The sequence below is a fragment of the Humulus lupulus genome, chromosome 1, assembly GCF_963169125.1.
Source record: "Humulus lupulus chromosome 1, drHumLupu1.1, whole genome shotgun sequence".
Lineage (NCBI taxonomy): Eukaryota > Viridiplantae > Streptophyta > Magnoliopsida > Rosales > Cannabaceae > Humulus > Humulus lupulus.
The window spans coordinates 193,865,907-193,885,145 of NC_084793.1; the positions used below are offsets into that span (position 1 = coordinate 193,865,907).

At 38.5% G+C, this 19,239-nt stretch overlaps 1 protein-coding gene across 1 annotated transcript; it reads left to right on the plus strand.

Annotated features, from left to right (window-relative positions):
- The first annotated feature begins 7,435 nt into the window (after window positions 1-7,435).
- LOC133802000 (histone deacetylase 14, chloroplastic) lies at window positions 7,436-18,943 on the plus strand. Its single transcript, XM_062240239.1, has 9 exons — window positions 7,436-7,652; window positions 7,898-8,160; window positions 8,376-8,450; window positions 9,119-9,220; window positions 16,842-16,913; window positions 17,178-17,234; window positions 17,318-17,569; window positions 18,099-18,280; window positions 18,493-18,943. Exons 1-9 carry the CDS (start codon window positions 7,616-7,618, stop codon window positions 18,791-18,793), a joined length of 1,341 nt encoding a protein of 446 aa, XP_062096223.1. The 5' UTR covers window positions 7,436-7,615; the 3' UTR covers window positions 18,794-18,943.
- The last annotated feature ends 296 nt before the right edge of the window (window positions 18,944-19,239 follow it).

Below are 19,239 nucleotides of genomic sequence, written 5' to 3' on the forward strand. Positions count from 1 at the left end.
TTACTTTGTAACAGTATAAGCCCGTATTGGTCCGAAAGCTGGTGTGATCCTCATCAGGGGGATGCATGCTAATCTGGTTGTAGCCTGAATACGCATCCATGAATGAGAGGATCTCATGTCCTACAGTTGCATCGACCAGCTGGTCGATCCTTGGGAGTGGGAAGCAGTCTTTTGGGCAGGCTTTATTGAGGTCTGTAAAATCCACACAGGTCCGCCACTTGCCGTTAGGCTTGGGAACCAGCACTGGATTGGAGACCCACGATGGATAAAATGCCACCCTGATGAACCCATTCTCCTTTAGTCTTTCGACTTCTTCTTTTAAGGCTCTCGATCTATCCTTATCGAGCAGCCTTCTCATTTGTTGCACGGGTGGAAAGGTCTTGTCTATATTCAGGACATGGCTGATTACTGCAGGATCTATCCCAACCATGTCTTTATGCGACCAGGCGAAAACCTCCTGGTTTTTTCGCAAGAACTCCACCAGTGCGTGCTTCGTGGTAGGCTCTAAGTTTTTCCCAACCTTTACGACTCTGGTCGGGTCTTCTTTGTCGAGTTGGACCTCCTCCAGGTCCTCGACGGGTCCAACATTTTCTTCAAAATCCACAAAGCGAGGATCTAAATCTCTATCCTCACTTTGGGCAACACCCTATTTGGTGACTTCATCACCGGATTGGGCTTGTGTATCAACTGCTATCTGCAACCTATCTGAGGTAGTGCTCTTCGACGTTCCACTCTTCGCCTTGGTGATTGAGGCATTGTAGCACTCCCTGGCTTTCCTCTGGTTTCCCAACACGCGTCCTACCCCCACGTCTGTTGGGAACTTCATGGCCAAATGCCACATAGAGATGACGGCCCTTAGATCAACCAGTATGGGCCTTCCAACAACGGCGTTGTACGCCGAAGGACAATCGACCACTACAAAAGTGGTGAGTAATGTCCTTGTTGCAGGCGCTGTACCCGTCGTCACTGGGAGTTTGATCATTCCGGCAGGGGCTAGTCCTTCTCCAGAGAAGCCGTATATCGTTTTGTTGCAGGGCTCCAAGTCCTTAACGGACAATTTCATGCGTTCCAGTGTTGATCGATACAGGATATTCACTGAACTTCCTGTATCGACCAGTACTCTCTTCACCATCATGTTGGCCATCTGGATGTCCACGACCAGCGGATTGGAATGTGGGAACCTGACGTGTTGGGATCGCTATCTGAGAAGGTTATATCACCTTCCTCTGACCGAGCCTTTTTTGGTGCACGGTCCTCCACAGTCATCATCTCGATGTCCTGGTCGTGGCGCAGAGTCCGAGCATATCGTTCCCTGGCCTTTCCACTATTTCCCGCGAGGTGCGGGCCTCCACAAATGGTTAAGAGTGTTCCAGTTACGGGGGCAGGCTGTAAGGGTGGCGAGCGCTGGCGCGTGGGCGCTTGCTCGTTGCCACCCGGAGCTTCTCGTTGGGAATTTCTCGAGGCCCGTACGTACCTCCTCAAGTGTCCTTGTCTAATAAGGAACTCGATCTCATCTTTTAACTGGTTGCATTCATTAGTGTCATGTCCGTAGTCGTTATGATAACGACAGAACTTGGTAGTGTCTCTTTTCGAAATGTCCTTTCGAATGGGGCCAGGTTTTTTGTAAGGCACACTCGAACTTGTGGCCTGATAAACCTCTCCCCGAGACTCAACGAGGGTAGTGTAGTTGGTGAACCGAGGTTCATAACGATTATCCTTGGCTCGTTTGTTGTCGGAGGTGGAAGGCTCGTTATACGGCCGTTTTCCACCATTCTTGCCATTACCGTTGCCGTTCCCGTTGCCATTAAGTTTGGACCCATTGGCGGCTTTGGCGGGTTCGGAAGCCTTCTTATCCTTGCCTGAGGGCTTTCCATCATCGGCAATGGCTTCTTCGAGCTTGATGTAGCGATCAGCCCGGTCCAAAAATTCTTGGGTAGTTCTCACCCCTTCCTTTCGGAGACTTTTCCAGAGGGGAGAACGACGTTTAACTCCTATATTTATGGCCATCATTTTGCCTTCGTCCCTGACCATTTTCGCCCCAGCTGCTGCTCGCATAAAGCGCTGGATGTAGTCCTTCACTGACTCCCCATCCTGCTGGCGAATTTCAACCAACTGGTTTGCTTCGGTCGGATGCACACGACCTGCATAGAACTGTCCGTAGAACTCCCTTACGAACATTTCCCAGGAAACTATGCTTGCAGGAGGGAACTTAAAAAACCATTCCTGCGCAGCTTCAGAAAGTGTTGCAAGGAAGATCCTGCACCGAGCGTCTTCGGACACTTTCTGAATGTCCATTTGAATTTCAAACTTGTTGACATGAGACACTGGGTCCCCATATCCGTCAAAGTTTGGGAGTGTAGGCATTTTGAACTTGCTCGGAGTTTCGGCATTAGCTATCCTTTGTACGAAAGGAGTGCCTTTCCTCCTATCATGGTCGATGTAAGAAGTCCTTCCCTCGACCAGCTGCTGCACTGCCTGGTTGAGGGCGTCTATCTGGGCCTGTACAGCGGCAGGAATCGCTGTGGCCTCTGTTGCTGGGGGGGCGTTCTCACCGTGCCGCTCATGGCGATCGTTGAGTACATCTCTCAGGTCCTCTTCTCTTCTCCGCTGCTCGCTACCCCCGAGCCAGTTGAAGACATTATTTTGCCTGGGTTGCCCCCCAGCATCCCGTCTGTTGGGTTGCTCGTTGTGAGGTGTCTGGCTCCCGCCTTTACCTCTTTCTTCGTTCCTCCCACCGGCATTTCCCTTGCCTGAGTCGGCCTCATTATATCCGTGGCCATCTCTGAACCTCGACTGGCTATGGTGGGATCAACTGTTCCCTCTATTCCCGTCTCTGGCCTAAACGTCCCGAGCGTTAGAGGGCGGCCTGCGCTGGTCATGGTGTCCCCGTGCATTATCATGCCGTGGGGGACCCTGGACCGCAGAGCCTAACTCTGAGTCCCTCCTGTTACCAGGAGGGTACTGACCTCTGTTCGGTAGGTTTGGCCCATCATCCCTACGACGTCTAGGACTGCGAGGCTAATGCTCGGCCCTATTCTGCCTCTGTTGCGGGGGATTACCCCGAGCAGCTTGGGATGGTGGCTGCGCCTCAGGGCCTAGTGGGACATCGTCACGGGGCACTTGAGGCTGCTCGGGCCTTTGCGGACTTGACGGCTGGATCGGTGGGCTAGGATTGGGACCCCTTTGAGGTGGCCCATTCGCAGGTTGGTCAGGCTGCGAGGCAGGTGCAGCCTGATTTCTAGCCAGTTGTAAGGCTGCCTCGAGGGCTGCCATGGCTTCGCTCTGGCGGCGGTCCACCTCCGCCTGTCTTTCGCTTAACTCCGCGCGCTGCCGTTCAATCTCTTGCTGCTGCCGCGCCATAACTTCAGCGACAGTCTCCTGACTAGCTCTCAGACTAGCTAGCTCTTCCTGCAACGCGCCCAGGGTACTCTTCAACGTTGCATCATCCATTTCCTCCTCCTCAAAGTCCAGATGTGGCTCATCCTCCGCCACGCTTGCAGGAGGAGGAGGAGGTGGCGGGTTTGACGGTGCAGCGGCGGCCGCCTGTCCAGTTTTCGCCATTAGTTTTCTCAGCAACGATAAATCAAGCTCTCAATGAAAGCACCAGAATGTTGACCCAGGATTTGGCCAACTGACATGGAGTCGAAATATGCTTGATATGAATGAATGTGTAGAGAAGAACGTAATGACAAAAAGTAATAACAACACGATATTTTTATAGTGGTTCGGCCCTAAGATTTGGTAATAACCTACGTCCACTTAGTCTGTTATTGATATAAGAATCAAATGAGTGACCAAAGAACAAGGGTTCAATGAGTTTCACTAACCTCTGACGAACAATACAATATCACTAGGAGAATTACTATAGTTTCAAATGATTCAAAAGTCAAAAGTCCATTTCTTGAGCTATCTTTTGCTATTTATAGGCTCAAAGGGGATCTCAAAAGATTGTTACAGATATTCTTTCCTGAATAATCGGATACTCAGGAGATTGTGTGAGTTAAATTCGGGATTTACAAAGATCTTCACAGTAATGTTGCTTTGTATGCGGAACCATTGACCAGACTGGGCCCAGGTAAGACTGGGCCGCTTACTCTTTTAATGCGTCTTCTGGTCGATACTCTAGCAGAGCTTTCCCAGGTGTCAGCCACGTGTCCAGGGATCACTCGCCACGTCATGAATGCTAATTTTTTGGATAACACATGTGAATATAAAATAAATGACCTAAGAGTGCTGGAATTGATATTTGAGTATGACACGCCTTGTGAGCGTGGGATGAACGGCCTAAGGGTGCCTAAACTAATATTTGCGCACAGGGCGCAGCTCAGCCACTGGTAGCTGAGGATAGCTTACTAATCACTGAGATCGGTTAAGCTGGCCGGAGTCAGTGGGTATAACACTGGTGGCGGCCTAAGTGAGCTGAAGACAGTGGGTTAAACAGAGGGTGCGGCCTAAGGGCGCTGACCCTAAATATTGTATAATGATTGCGATAAACTGTTGATTATGATTTGTTGATTATCTGGATGACAATTGTTAGTTTGTCGATTGTTATCATTAAATAGGTGAATGTTGTGAAATGTTGTATACTTGGTTATGCCTTGTGGAATAATTGGTTATTGATATTGATCATGCTATGATATTATGTTTTCTTGCTGGGCATCGGCTCATGGGTGCTACGTGGTGCAGGTAAAGGCAAGGGTAAGATGAATTGACCATGGGTTGGAGAGCTCTGGAGGCGAGGTGTACATTGTCAGCTGCTCGGCCGCCACGGTTAAGGGTTTGTACAGGGGCGGAAACCTAAAATGTGTATTTTGCCATTAGCGTGGCTTGATTATTTATAACATTTTGAAATTCTGTAATTATGTCATCTAAACCCTGAGTTGGGATCCCATGTATCAAACATTTATTTTAATGAAAAATTATTCGTTTATAACTAAAATCTTTTAAACCTAACTTGTTTATGTCTTTAGGTTCACATTTTTTATTTAAATGACTTGATTAGCAAGTCTTGCACTATTTCAAACACACAGTGTAACGGTCTTGGTTATCTAGGACATTACAGTAATGATATTTTTGAGTTGTAATATATTTTCTAAACAATATTTTAGGATCCCAACTGTATAACTTTTTATGATTTCAATGAATGAACAATTTTTTTTTTTATAATTAATGTCATAAAACGAGTTTTATTTCAATTTAATCACACGTTAACCTAAAACCTTGATTAGTGAGCTAATGACACCTTTTTAACTCACATAGTAACGACTCTAAGGAAGTATAGCGTTAAAAAGGGTAAGGCGGAGTAGTGAGCGCTGGAGTCTCCTTTGCCCGATGTACATGTGGTCCGACCGTGGAATGTTGGGTGCTTTTGAATGTTTTAGGTAATTTTAATTTTAAGGCTCACTATGGATATTTAAAACGGTCGTTGGGTGTATTTAATATGCGCATACTTCCCCAAAAAAAATTTATATGGATTTTTGAGATGTCTTTTTAAATGTAAACTCTTTATTTCTGCATTATTTATTTTCGGATCTATACACTATTTATTTGAAAAAAAATGTTATAAAGAAGTATGAAAGAAAAATTAATGTATGTATTTGAAAAGAAAAAGGACAGATTAAATAATAATAATAAAAATAATCGTGTGTGAAATAACTTTAAAATGGATACTATAAATGATATTGCTATTGATCACTGTTGAATTTTCAACCAAACCATGTATATTTTTATCATTGCGTCCTAAAAATTTACAAGTTAATAAAAAGGAATTTTTCATCAATATGAAAATTTTATATTTTGTACACAAATAAGAGAAAAAAGAACTTTTCTCCTCAAATGTGGGATTTAGATGAAATTACTTCTAAAATATAAGAAAGTTTCTCGTATTCACATGTGTTTTTTTTTAGTTCTTAATATTGCTTTTTAGTGTTTTTTTCATTGTAGATTTGTGTTCAATAATTGGTTACCATAAGGGTTCCTATCACGTTTTGATATGTGTAGAGTTATGATTTTTCTAACATGTGTTTAAATTCTGGGTACCTGGTTACCCATATCACTGCAATAATAGATAACCTGGTAACTGATTACTCTGGCACATGTGTTTAATTTGTAGGTAACTAGTGACCTATATTACTGTAAATATGGATAGCTAGTTACCATGTAATCTAAAACTAAGAAAAATGGTAACTGATGTGGTGGTAACTAGCCACCGTCTTCAAAATGGTGTTAGTTTTATTTTTTGTAATATGGTGGTAGCTTATTATCAGTATCAAATTAGCTAATTATTTTGTACTCATTGGGGTAATAGGTAACTATTACCACCTACAAAATATGTTGAATTAACTATCGAAACCACGGAACTACCATTATCTTTTGTAACTTGTTTTACTTAACCAACAGAAAAGAAAAAACCTCATATATGGAATAAAAAATTAATCGGATCTAGAAAGAGTAGTAACCCTGATGGTACCTCGTCATTTAACTAAGAAAAAAACTTAGATCTAAAAAGTAGAAGAAGATTGGAGAAGCTAAAGAAAGTGATGATGATGCTGATGCTGATGCTGATGCTGATGAGAAAAGATGGAGACGAAAATTAAATAATAATAAGATGAAAAAATGTACTTAAGAAGAAAAAAAAAGATGAAGAAAAACGTATATAAAAGAATAAAATTAAAACAAAGAAATAAAAACAATTATCTAATATAAAAATATAAAAAACACACAAAAGAGACAAGTAGAATTACAAATTTAACCTTTGTCAAAAAAAAAAAAGAATTACAAATTTAAACTTAATAGCAAAGTTGAAACAACAAAGTTATTCTAGAAAATAATGTACAACTTAAAAACACTAAACTTAAGTAAAACATATGATAGTTTTTCAAAATTATACAAAAATATAAGGAAAGTAATCTCACATAAATTAACTTAAAAGGAGCACAAGTCGTGTATTTTGAAAAATGAGTTGAAAATCCCATATTTTTGTTATGATATTAAATATTTGGGTTTTTTTTTAAGATGTAACACTTAGATTCAAAAAAATTGATATTTTTAAGATGTCACTTATATCTCAAATTTTTTCAAATCTTATCATTTAGATACTCAAATGTTATATATTTTTTATTTTTAAATATATAAAAAAATTACAAAATAAATAGTGAAGTAATCTTAAAAAATTTGAACACTTAATTTACCACGTAAAAAACATGATATTGAAAAAAATATATAAATAATTTGATGCATTTTTACGACTAATTTAATATTTAGGGATCTAAATAATACTAATTTAAAATGTCAACATCTAATTGATAAAAAAAATTAATTTTTGAAATTTAAGTTTTACAAAGTACGAAGAATAACAATTGCAGCCGCGGCTGAAAATTAAAAGAAGTAAAAAATTTAGAAACATCCAATGAAAATCAAGCCGTTCAAATTTATGGGTTGGTGGGCAGGAGTCCATTTGACATTAGGCATTTCTTCTTATTTCGCGTTTAACGGTTAACTTCTCTCTCAGTGTTTGTGTTTGGGATAGCATAACATAGCAGTAGTAGATAATTGGTATCTCTGGTTTAAGGCATAGGCACTCCATCCCATCCCATCCCATCCCATCTTCGCTCAGATGGACCTCCTCAATTCACCTTCTTCTGTTTTGGCTGGTACCCATCTCTTATCGCTCGCCTCAAATAGATTATATTTGACAATTTGATTCAATGAAATTGAAATAGCCAAATAGATTTGTTATGGGAAAAAAATATATTATATAGTCTGCGACACATTCAATTCGTCATGATATTGACTTAGTATTATCTCTTCATAACTTGCTTTTGTGCAATTAGTTGTTTTACATTCAAGGCATATATATGCCTCAAGAACACGCTGTGCTGTGCTGTGCTTGTGTTAGGGAATGCAACGCTTTTGGTGCGGCGGTGGAATCTGTGCAACTTTAACAATTATTCTAGATTTCGGTTGAATGACGTACTTGGTAGAAACTCTTTTTTCAACAACAATTTTACCAGGGCAAGTACACTTTACACGAAAAGAAGCCATTTTTCCATTTCTTGTTTGGCTCGTAATGAGAAGAACAGCTCTGTTGTTTGTGCAAATGAAGAACTAAAAAATGCTCGTGTCATTTATGTTGTAGCTCCTGCCATGGGTCATAATAAGGTATTATTTATTTTTAAAGACATAATTTAATTGGTGATTCATTTGTATCTCTTGTTTTTTATTGCTCTCTACGTGTCCCAAACAAAAGCATAAAGGAAATAATTTTTTTGGTTTATAAGTAGTTACAACGCTGTCTTTTCTCATTGATGCTGCTACTTGTGTATTTTACTTGTGCAGATGCATCTAACTGTAATCTGCATTAGTACTGTTAACAGGAGTCTCATCCGGAATCCCATTTTCGAGTTCCTTCAATTGTTAGTGCTCTTGAAAAGATGGAGCTCACTCCAGAGGTATGAAATTAGCAGTATGTGGAATTTAAGCTGTGTTTAATTTGCTCTCAATATGTTTGTCTTTGTTCAGTAACTGATAGATTCTAGGACCTTTAATTGTTATTCTTGGGCTTAAAGGGTAAAGATTAAGCATTTCTCTCACAAATAAGTTCCACCAAAGTTAAAACACTTGCTAAATTAGTGCATTTCCGACAACTACTAAAAATTATGAGCATCAAGAGGTATAGAATTGAAATAATTAAGAACTATATAAGAGCTGCTCTAGCATTGGAAGAACAAGCATGGATAATGGGTTACTTGTTCTTGTTTATTTGTTTTCATGGAAAAGGAAGAAACCTGGCCTTGGTGAATATATAGCGGTTTGGTTATATTGATACCAAATGGTTGATTCTGTGCCACTCTCCCTATGTTCTTCCCTTATACATAAATGTTTAAATGTCACAGCATCTGAGTGGACTATATCAGCCAGCCAGGTAGTGATGGATATTATATCATTAATTTCACAAAGTTAAGGCCTAAACTTTTGGCAATCATATGCATAATAGTTTTTAAGTACATAAAGCAGTAAAGATAGAAAAAAGAGAAGAAGAAAAAAATAGTTCCTAAAAAATAAAGGGTAAGAATTTTATTTTGTTTATTCAACTATGTCTCTATCTTTCTATATTCAGTTCCGTGGCTCAGAAATTATTCAACTTAAAGACTTCAAGCCTGCTTCAGTAGATGACATTGCAAACGTTCATTCAAGAACCTACGTCACAGGCCTTGAGAAGGTATCCATAATATTATTCTTCATTTTGCTTTGTTTAATTTATATTCTATTTATTGTTTTTTATTTTCCCATATGGATGTTAAAGTAGGTCTTTTAATGTTTTATTTACCCTGCATTTACTTTTTCTATGAACTTGTAGGGGATGTGCAGAGAGTATCTGTTAAGAAATTAAAGTACATTAGAGGACACAAGAATTATTGCTATATATATACAGTTATGTTGTGATTAGTATAAACACACACACAAAACAAGATATCTAATACAAAACAGATTAATTGAAACATTCTGATAAAAACAATTAGAATCTTGAAAATAGAAATTTAGCTTAATGGAGTAAAGAACAACACTGTAATTATGTGGTTCAACACTCAATGGGAGTGTCTACATCTACGGGAAACAAGCACCATGCCTTTCTCTTTATTACTTTGAATATTATATGAGTTTTTCAACTCAACTCCTTAACAGTACAGATTCTTGAAACTCAACTCTCTAAGAGAGAAAACAAAGTACTGAATTTTGTAAAAGCTTAGAGTACCGAGAAATTACTAAACCAGGGTCTTTATATAGCTAGCATCTGATTATACCCAACTAACAAAACGTTATTCTTTTTACAGCCACTAAAATCTTGCCAACTGGTTAGGTAGCTTCAATCACCCACAGCAATTTCCACCTCGATTGAGCTACTTAAACTTGCTGATAAAGAAGAAAGACATAATGATTGTAACAATGCCAATGAAAATTTCTCATGACTTGAGGCAGCTTATTTTTCAACGTGCATCAGGTTTAGGCAGTGCCTAAATTTTGCTTGTGTCACAACCTTGGTGAGCATATCTGTAAGGTTGTCCTCAGTACCAACTTTTTTTGCTTGAACCTCTTTTCTTGCTATAATCTCTCTAATGAAATGTAGCTTGATATCAATGTGCTTTGATCTCTCATGAAGTATAGAATTTTTCATGAGATGCGATGCACTTTGATTATTACAAAATATAGAGATATCATATGAGTTTAGGCCTAATTCTTTTGTGAATTCCTTGAGGCAAATTGCCTCTTTAAATGCCTCAGTAGCAGCCATGTACTTTGCTTTTGTGGAGGATAAAGCAATCACCTTTCGAAGGTTCAATTTCCAACTTACACAGCTGTTAAGTGCTTGCCACTTCTTCTTGAGTTTGAGCCTCTTTACCATATACCAAACCAATATCTATAGAGCCTTTTATATACCCGAGTATTTATTTAGTTGCTGCCCAATAATCTTCACCCAGATTTGCCATGAATCACTAACAACACTCATTGCTTGTGCAAGATTAGGTTTGATGCTCACCATTGCGTACATAAGGCTCCCAACACATCTTGCATACGGAACTTTGCTCATGTGAGCCCTTTCTTCATCAATCTTTGGAGCTTTCACACCAGACCTGACATTGCCGTTGCAGTTAGCTTGGCCAGTTAGTATATGCACAACCCTTTAGAAGAACACTTGGAGGCAGTGTACAAGATATCATGGTATCCAAAGAAGACACCTGGAAAATGTCTGTTGTTCAGAAAAAAATGGAGAAAGAGGCATAGAAACTTTCACTGATGCAGACTGTGCAGGTTCAATTGAGGACAGAAGATCAACATTTGGATATTGTACCAAGGTATGGGGAAACCTTGTTACTTGGAGAAGTAAGAAACAACCTGCTGTCGCAAGAAGCAGTGCTGAAGCTGAGCTTAGAGCTCTTGCTCAAGGAGTATGTGAATTGTTCTGGATCAAACGAGTTCTTGAAGAACTACAACTTCAAAGAGAGAATCCCTTGAAACTATACAGTGACAATAAATCAGCTATTAGTATAGCCCACAATCTGGTTCATCATGATAGAACCAAACATGTGGAGGTGGATAGTCATTTCATAAAAAAAAAAAATTGAAGAATAAGAACTTTGTGTTGTTTATGTGCCTAGCAAACAACAAGCTGCTGATTTGCTAACAAAATGATTATTAAAAGAAAACTTTGATGAGATAGTGTGCAAGCTGGGCATGTGGGACTTGTATGCACCAACTTGAGGGAGGGTGTAGAAATAATTTGAATTATTAGTTACTGTTTTACAGCTCATTAGTTAGTGTTTTAAAAATTAAGGTGTAATTAATGTAAATTAATTTATACCTAGAATATACCTATTTAAAGGCTATTCCTTTATAAATGAAAATAACAATCAAGAGTATATTTTTCTACAGTTTCTGATTTTTCTTTCATAAGAAATGTCCAACACAGTCATGTATGATCATCTACTAGTAGTCAAAGCCATCTAGCACTAGTCACACTTGGAATACAGAATGGTCCCCAAATATCACCACGAATTAAGGAGAAAGGGTGACTGGGTTTGTATGATCGTGGTGAATAAGTGTTCCTAGTATGCTTTGCTAATTGACAAACTTCACAACGAAATAAATTGGGATTTTTATTGATGAATAAGGATGGAAACAAACGTTTCAAATACAGAAAATTTGGATGACCTAGATGAAAGTGCCACATCATGATCTCACTTTCCTTATTAAATTGACTAGCAGGCATGAGACTATAACTCAATTGAGATTGATGACCGACAATATGGTTTGAAGGGTTGTTGACATCTAGAACATAAAGGCCAGCACGAAAATCAGCATTGTTGACCGCGTTTTTGGCCAACGACGTGAGAACGTCAGAAACGACAAAACCTTCAAGAGAAATAAAACGACACAGACGGTTTTTGAACAGAAAGTAAATAACACAACAATTTTATAGTGGTTCAGCCCCAATATGTTGGTAATAGCCTAATCCACTTAGAGTTGTGATTATAGATCTGTACTCAAGATCAGATGAACTGAGCCAACTGAGTTTCTTCAGTACAGATTACAAAGATACAAGAATTCCTTCAGATACAAGCACTTTCTCTCTCTAGAAAACTCAGACCCAAAATCTCCCCAAAAAGTCTAAAAAGAAGAAGAAGCCCCTTTCTGATCCCATAAGCCATATATTTATAGGCTTAGGATCATACATCTGATATCTCCTAGAATCGGGATATTTTATTATATTTATTACATTTAAATTACAAAAAACATTCAAAATGTAACAAAACCCCCAATTTATGGGAAGAATGAGAGATTTCCGCGCGTGCCAAGACCGGTTCTTGTTGAAGCCGTTTTTGGGAATCTTGACTTAGTTCTCCTCTATCTGGTCGACCCATATCTCCTACTGACTACCCATGTAAGTGCTGGTCGGACACATGCATGCTGGACATATGCAAGTGCTGGTAGGACATACACTTGCTGGTAGGACATGCAAGTGTTGGTCGGACATGTGCATGGTGGTAGAACATGTGCATGCTGGTAGGACATGCACTCCTCTCCTCTAACATGGCACTATGGTCTAGCATGCCATGTCTCTCCTCTAACATGGCACTCTCCTCTAGCATGCCATGTCTCTCGTCTAATATGGCAATCTCCTCTAGCATGCCATGTCTCTCGTCTAACATGACACTCTCCTCTAGCATGCCAGTGCTGGTAGGACATGTGCATGCTGGTAGGACAATGTCACTCCTGGGCAGACAAACACGTGACTGGTCGGACAAGGTCATGCCTGGTCGGTCATGACACTTCTCAAGCAGTCAAAACTCTTCATCAGTTTACCCGGTCACTTTATCACAACTCTGAGGAGTCAAATGTATTTATTGACTATTTAATGTGTCTTTTACGGACCATGTACTGCCACTTGTCACCTCTATTTCCACGTCATCGATCTCTAATTTTTGGGGATAACAAGCATTGACAATCATCTTCCCTGAGCACAAGTCTTGAAAAACACATGATTTAGAGAGAAATTTAGTTGCACAGTTTAAATCTCGATTCAGCTTACTAACAGATATAAGATTGCAGTCAAATTCAAGCACAAATAAGACAGATTGGAGTGTGAGATTATTTGAGAGACAGATAGTTCCAGTGCCAACCACTTTGGTGTGTGTACCATTCGCAATACATACTGTTTGAGGGCTGCTACAAGCAGAGTAAGTGGTAAAAAGTGATTAGTCACCTGTCAAATGATCGGTTGCGCCTGAGTCAATAATCCAAGAGGAGGAGGAGGATTTTGCTGCATGAAGTGTCGAACTGTAGGAGCTTTGTGTGGGAACATTGGCCTTTTGTATGAGTTGCTAGAGAAGTTCTAATTGTTCCTTGCTAAAAGGGGCAGTTGGAAGTGTTTCAGATACAACAACATTCCCTTTTGCTTCACGATCTTGATTTGGCTTCCAATCGGTGGGTTTTTCATGCAACTTCCAACAGGTTTCCTTGAAGTGGACAGGTCTTCGACAATGATCACACCATGGGCGGCCTTTTTTGCCTCGATTGTCATTTTAAAAATTAGCACCTGAGTTTGGCGGATTATCTTTGGCAGCTGCCAAAGCTGGAATTTCAGGGGTGAAGGCAAGTTGAGGTTGTCCCAACGTGACTCGTTTTCGACTCTCCTCTCTTCGAATTTTTGAGAAGGCCTCTCGCAAACTCGGAAGAGGCTTGGTTCCAAGAATTTTTCCCCTTACTTCATCGAGAGATTTGTCTAGCCCCTTCAAAAATTTAAAGACTTGTTGTAATCCATAATCCTTTTGAAATATGCTCGATCTTCAGTGCACTTCCATTCATTTGTCTCAAATAGGTCCAGCTGCTGCCAATAGTGAGTAAAAGTTGTGTAATAAACTCGAACTGAGTTCTCACATTGACAAAGGTCGTGGAGTGTACTTTCCACATGAAAAAGCTTGGCTGTGTTTTCACTGCTAGAGAAAGTTTCATGTGCTGCGTCCTATTTCAGTTGTCATAGAACTAATTAACCATGATATTACCATATTATTTTCAGCTCTCTAGGTTTTGTACTAAGCATTAGTTGCTTCTATCTTTGGGATATCTCCGGTAATGCATTCATCTTTGCTTCTTCCACTTATGAACATCATTATTGACTGTGACCACTGAAGGTAGTTCTGGCCATTCATTTTGTGAGAGATGATGGGGACAAAGTTGCTTTTAGCCGGGGATGGAGTTAGTTGAGAGGTTATGGGTGCAACAAGAGAGGGATTAGTCATGGATGACTCCTTGGAGGTCTTCTCGGATTCTTCCATGAAGGGATTGAACGGTGATGGAGAACAAGGAATGGACAATTTTAGGTTTTTTTTTTTTTCTTTTCTTTCGAGAGGGAAGAGGTGATTTTAGGGTTTTATTGATTTTGGGAATGGACGATTTTTGGGAATAGGGACTATACGTAAGAGGCTCGATAATGATGGAGGATAGGCAGAGAAGATGCCAGAGATGAATTGGAGTGGCCGGCGCCGGAGAAGGCAACTGGAGGAGAAGAAGAGAGAAATTTTTTTAGGGAATGGATCGTATCGTCACTGCAGCTCTGATGCCATGTAGTTTTCTAAGTTTACAATGAATCGTTTTTCTTTATTTCGATCGTAAAAATATACAAAAATATATAGAAAAGTCATATAGAAAATCCTCTAGAATATCTCCTAAAAATTAGGATCAAGATAATATCTACACCTGTCAGATCTACAATATCACAAAAATAGGAAAATATTCTGTAAGAGTCAGATATATATAGCTATATATATGATATACACAAGCCTAGGTTGATATTTTACACACCCTCTGGTAAGCTCACTCCCAACATTTAAACCCATTCACCCCAAAAGTTGATACCCAAAATACCCTGTAACTAACCGTTTTCACCACACTCAACTACATAACCATGCTCAGCTAGCTTTTATTCTCTATACCCCAAAATACCCTCTAATCTCTGTGCCGCCTAACATCATATTACAAAAAGCAAGGAAACCTCAAAGTTTTTCAACTCAACTTTTTAACAATACAGATTCTTGAAACTCAACTCTCTAAGAGAGAAAAAAAGTATTGAGTTTTACAAAAGCTTAGAGTATCAAGAAATGACTAAACCAGTGTCTTTATATAGCTAGCAACAGATCAAACCCAACTAACTAAAAAATATTCTTTTTATTGTTAGCCCAAGAATGGCACCTAAGAGAGAGTGAATTGTGTTTTTACCTATTTTCGGAAATTTTAAAACTAAGCTATCCATGTCTAGCAAGATATGAAATTTAAGCAACAAATAGATAGACAACCAATATGATATGAATAAATAAACACAAAGCACAAATATAAATGAGTGAAGAGATAGAGAAAGTAAACTCTCAATTTATAAGTTCAATAAAACTCGTAACCTGCGTCCTTGGTCTTCAAAGCCAACAAAGCTTTTAGAATTACTATCGGATCAATGTTATGGACTTGATCACCATTTTATACGCCTAGGAAGTTTTCACCCAAGTGTGTCCCAAACCTCTCACAATAGATTTTTCCCACAAGGCTCTTTCCCATTTTTCACTCGGATTGATCTCTGTGGAGACATTTTTACAATGAGTTGTTCTTAAAACCGGTGCCAGCCTCACCTAATACTCACTTTGATGGCAGAATAAAGTGATACACCAATAGAAAAGCTCTCTCTAAGAATAAGAAATACAAGTTGAGAACTAGAGAGAAATGCACACTCAAATGATAAAATCAAGTTTGGCTCATAAGGTGTAAAATTGATTTTTATTAAGAAAAAACTTACTGCACTTTGAAAACAATTTATCAGCAATTTGGGCGTGTTCAAAGTTGTTTTGAAAGCTTTGACAGATATCTATTTATAGAGGGGATGAGAAAAGAGCCGTTTGGAGCGTTTAAAAATATCTCTGATGTGCGCTGGGTGAGTGGCTGGTCGGCTGGCCAAAAGAACTGATTATGACCATTGCAATGCACTCAAAAAACGTATGCGGGCCCCACCTAGTACACATGCCGGTCGACTGGCTATTTCAACTTTTGATCATTTTTGGCATAAAACTTGTTTTGACACTTTGTTTTATATTATAATTAAGATATGTATTAATGTAAGTACTAATAAAACAAGTTTTCCTTTTAAGATTAGATATAAATATATTTTAGAATATAACATTTTTATTAATTCCCTTAAAAATAATTTTCTTTGAAAATTAACTTTTGATGAAAAAGTTTTGAGCCAATAAGTGATTCAATCATATGTGATGCATGCAAATCAATTTACATGACTAAGATTAATATTCAATTTCAAACCTTAATTTGCACTAGTCTTGATTTCTTTGATTTTTTCTCTTCAAGCTTTAATCTTTAAGATATTATTTTCTTCTTTGCGCAAGCTTGAATCACTCTTGTTCTTATTGTGCTTGATTGTTCTCTTGACTATTATTTGAGCTTTAAGATATACTTTTGACACACTCAAGTAGACTTGTTAGAACATAAATCATATGTTTGTTATCTTCAAAATAAGAGTAACTAAGGTTGAGACTTAATTTGCTAACATTTACAGCCACTAAAACTTGCCAATCACTCACAACAAGTTACTATATTATTGATGTCCTCATTTACAATGACTTACTTCAAATCTGTGATTTTCCTGTGGCCTATTCACTGACCTATTTTTTGCAATTGTCATGCAATGGAATCTCTATTCTTGTGATCATGCATATCAAATTACTTATTCACCAGTTGACAAGCAGATATGCATGTTTTAGCTTAAATGTTTTTCCCATCCATTGTAGGCTATGGATCAGGCTTCACAACAGGGTATTATATTTATTGAGGGATCTGGACCAACATATGCTACTGCAAATGTAAGTGCAATTATTTAGATTTCTCTCTCTCTCTCATGTCTAAACTCCTTTCCATACTGTTTGATTGAGAAAAAGATTTGTTCACATTTTTGAGAAATCTAGATGAAAATTGAAATGTTATTTTGACATGCTTGGCTTCTCATTCTAAATTGGAATTCAGTAGCCATGAAACTGTACTTGACTGTATTCCATCCTTGTAATTCTATGCACGAGCAATCTGTCTTTCCTTTTGTTTATTTTGATGGTGACATGTTAATGATGCAGACTTTCCAGGATTCGCTAACTGCAGCTGGAGCAGGACTTTCCATAGTTGATTCAGTGGTGATTACTTGAGTGCATTTGATTTTCCCCTTCTGTTTTTTCTTCTTCTGAGATGATGTACAAACATCTGTTTCATGTTTCAGGTTGAAGCATCAAAGCTAAACCTGGATCAAACTATAGGTTTTGCCTTGATAAGACCTCCTGGACATCATGCTATCCCGAAAGGCCCTATGGGGTTTTGTGTATTTGGAAATGTGGCAATAGCTGCTCGTTATGCTCAACGTGTACATGGCTTGAAGCGTGTCTTCATAATTGATTTTGATGTTCACCATGGAAATGGAACTAATGATGCTTTCTACGAGGATCCGGATATTTTTTTTCTCTCAACTCACCAGGTTAGTAATACTAGTGTTTTCATTGGAGGTGCTGATTAGGTAAATACCCTTTAATATTGATATAATATCTATCAAGCAGATTAGAATAAAATGCTGTATTTGAAGTATCTCCAAGGGTTGTTTTGTGATGAGATGGTCAGTACTTCTGATTATAAAGGATACAGTATTAAAGTAACATCATCTCTGCCAAGGGTAGAACCTTCTGCTTCTACTATAACTTCTTGGACTTCTGTATATGTACTATTTAATACTTGGTGTGAATATTATACTGAAAGAGAAGCATGCAAGAAAAGGATAGTCTGCCATCAGCAAGATATCTGCGTGTAAGGCTAGTGTCAACATATATCAGAGTCCAAAATTGTACTTAGCGGCATTGCATCAATTGTTGATGTTTACTTGAAACATGTACTTTTGGACAGCATCTTTTTATTCCTCAACAATTCACTGCTAGATATGGTCAAATCAGCATTTATAATTCATCAATGGTATTGCATACCAACATTTATTGCATAACTTGCTTTCAATACAGGATGGAAGCTACCCTGGTACTGGTAAATTTGATGAGATAGGCCAAGGAGATGGGGAAGGAACAACTCTCAATCTACCTTTACCAGGAGGCTCAGGTGATATTGCCATGAGAACTGTGTTTGATGAAGTCATTGTACCTTGTGCTCAGAGGTTTAAGCCAGATATAATTCTTGTCTCTGCAGGGTGAGCTTTCAACGTACATGATAGTCACTACATTTGTATAAATACATACACATACCTAATGGATAAACTGATCTTCAAATACAGTTCATTTCACATCTCTATATGCGAGCTTTATAATTAATTACACAAAGCATAGACTCATTGTTAATGAACATGGCTTATGAAAGAAACCATGATAAGATTCACTCGTTAGCTTGTAACTTATTGGTCAGGTACGATGCTCATGTATTGGATCCACTAGCCAGTCTACAATTTACAACAGGGACATACTACATGCTTGCATCCAGCATTCAACAACTTGCGAAAGATCTCTGTGGTGGTCGCTGTGTGTTCTTCTTGGAAGGAGGCTACAACCTCAAGTCTCTTTCGTACTCCGTGGCTGACTCATTCCGAGCTTTTCTTGGAGAGCCAAGCTTGGCCTCTCAGTTTGACAACCCTGCTATCTTGTATGAAGAACCGCTCACCAATGTGAAGCAAGCTATCCAGAGAGTGAAACATTTGCATTCGTTGTGAAGATGCAATATCCACTTACTAGTTCCATTTTTACTTGTAAGCATTAATTATTGTATATACTACATCATAGGTATTTGCAAATGGTTTTAAAATTTTATACTGTATGGTAACAAGTATACAACTTCAAATATAAGCATTTGTTCTTCCTTATTCAAGCCTTCTTTCACTAGTAATTATTTAAGTATTGTTAGCTAGAAAAACTTGTGTAAAAAACTTATTATTTCTCAATACAATGATACATGTGGAGGCTATTTATAGCCAAAGGTCAAAACAGAGTTAACCAACCAAAAATACAACTCAAGACAGATGTCTAAACAAGATAAAGAGAAGTCTAAACAAGACTTATCCTATTTTAAGTCTAATACACCCCTCAAGATGGTGTATAGATTATGTAAATCCATCTTGGATACAATATCATTATGTGAAGCTGGGTTGGGAATGAAGCT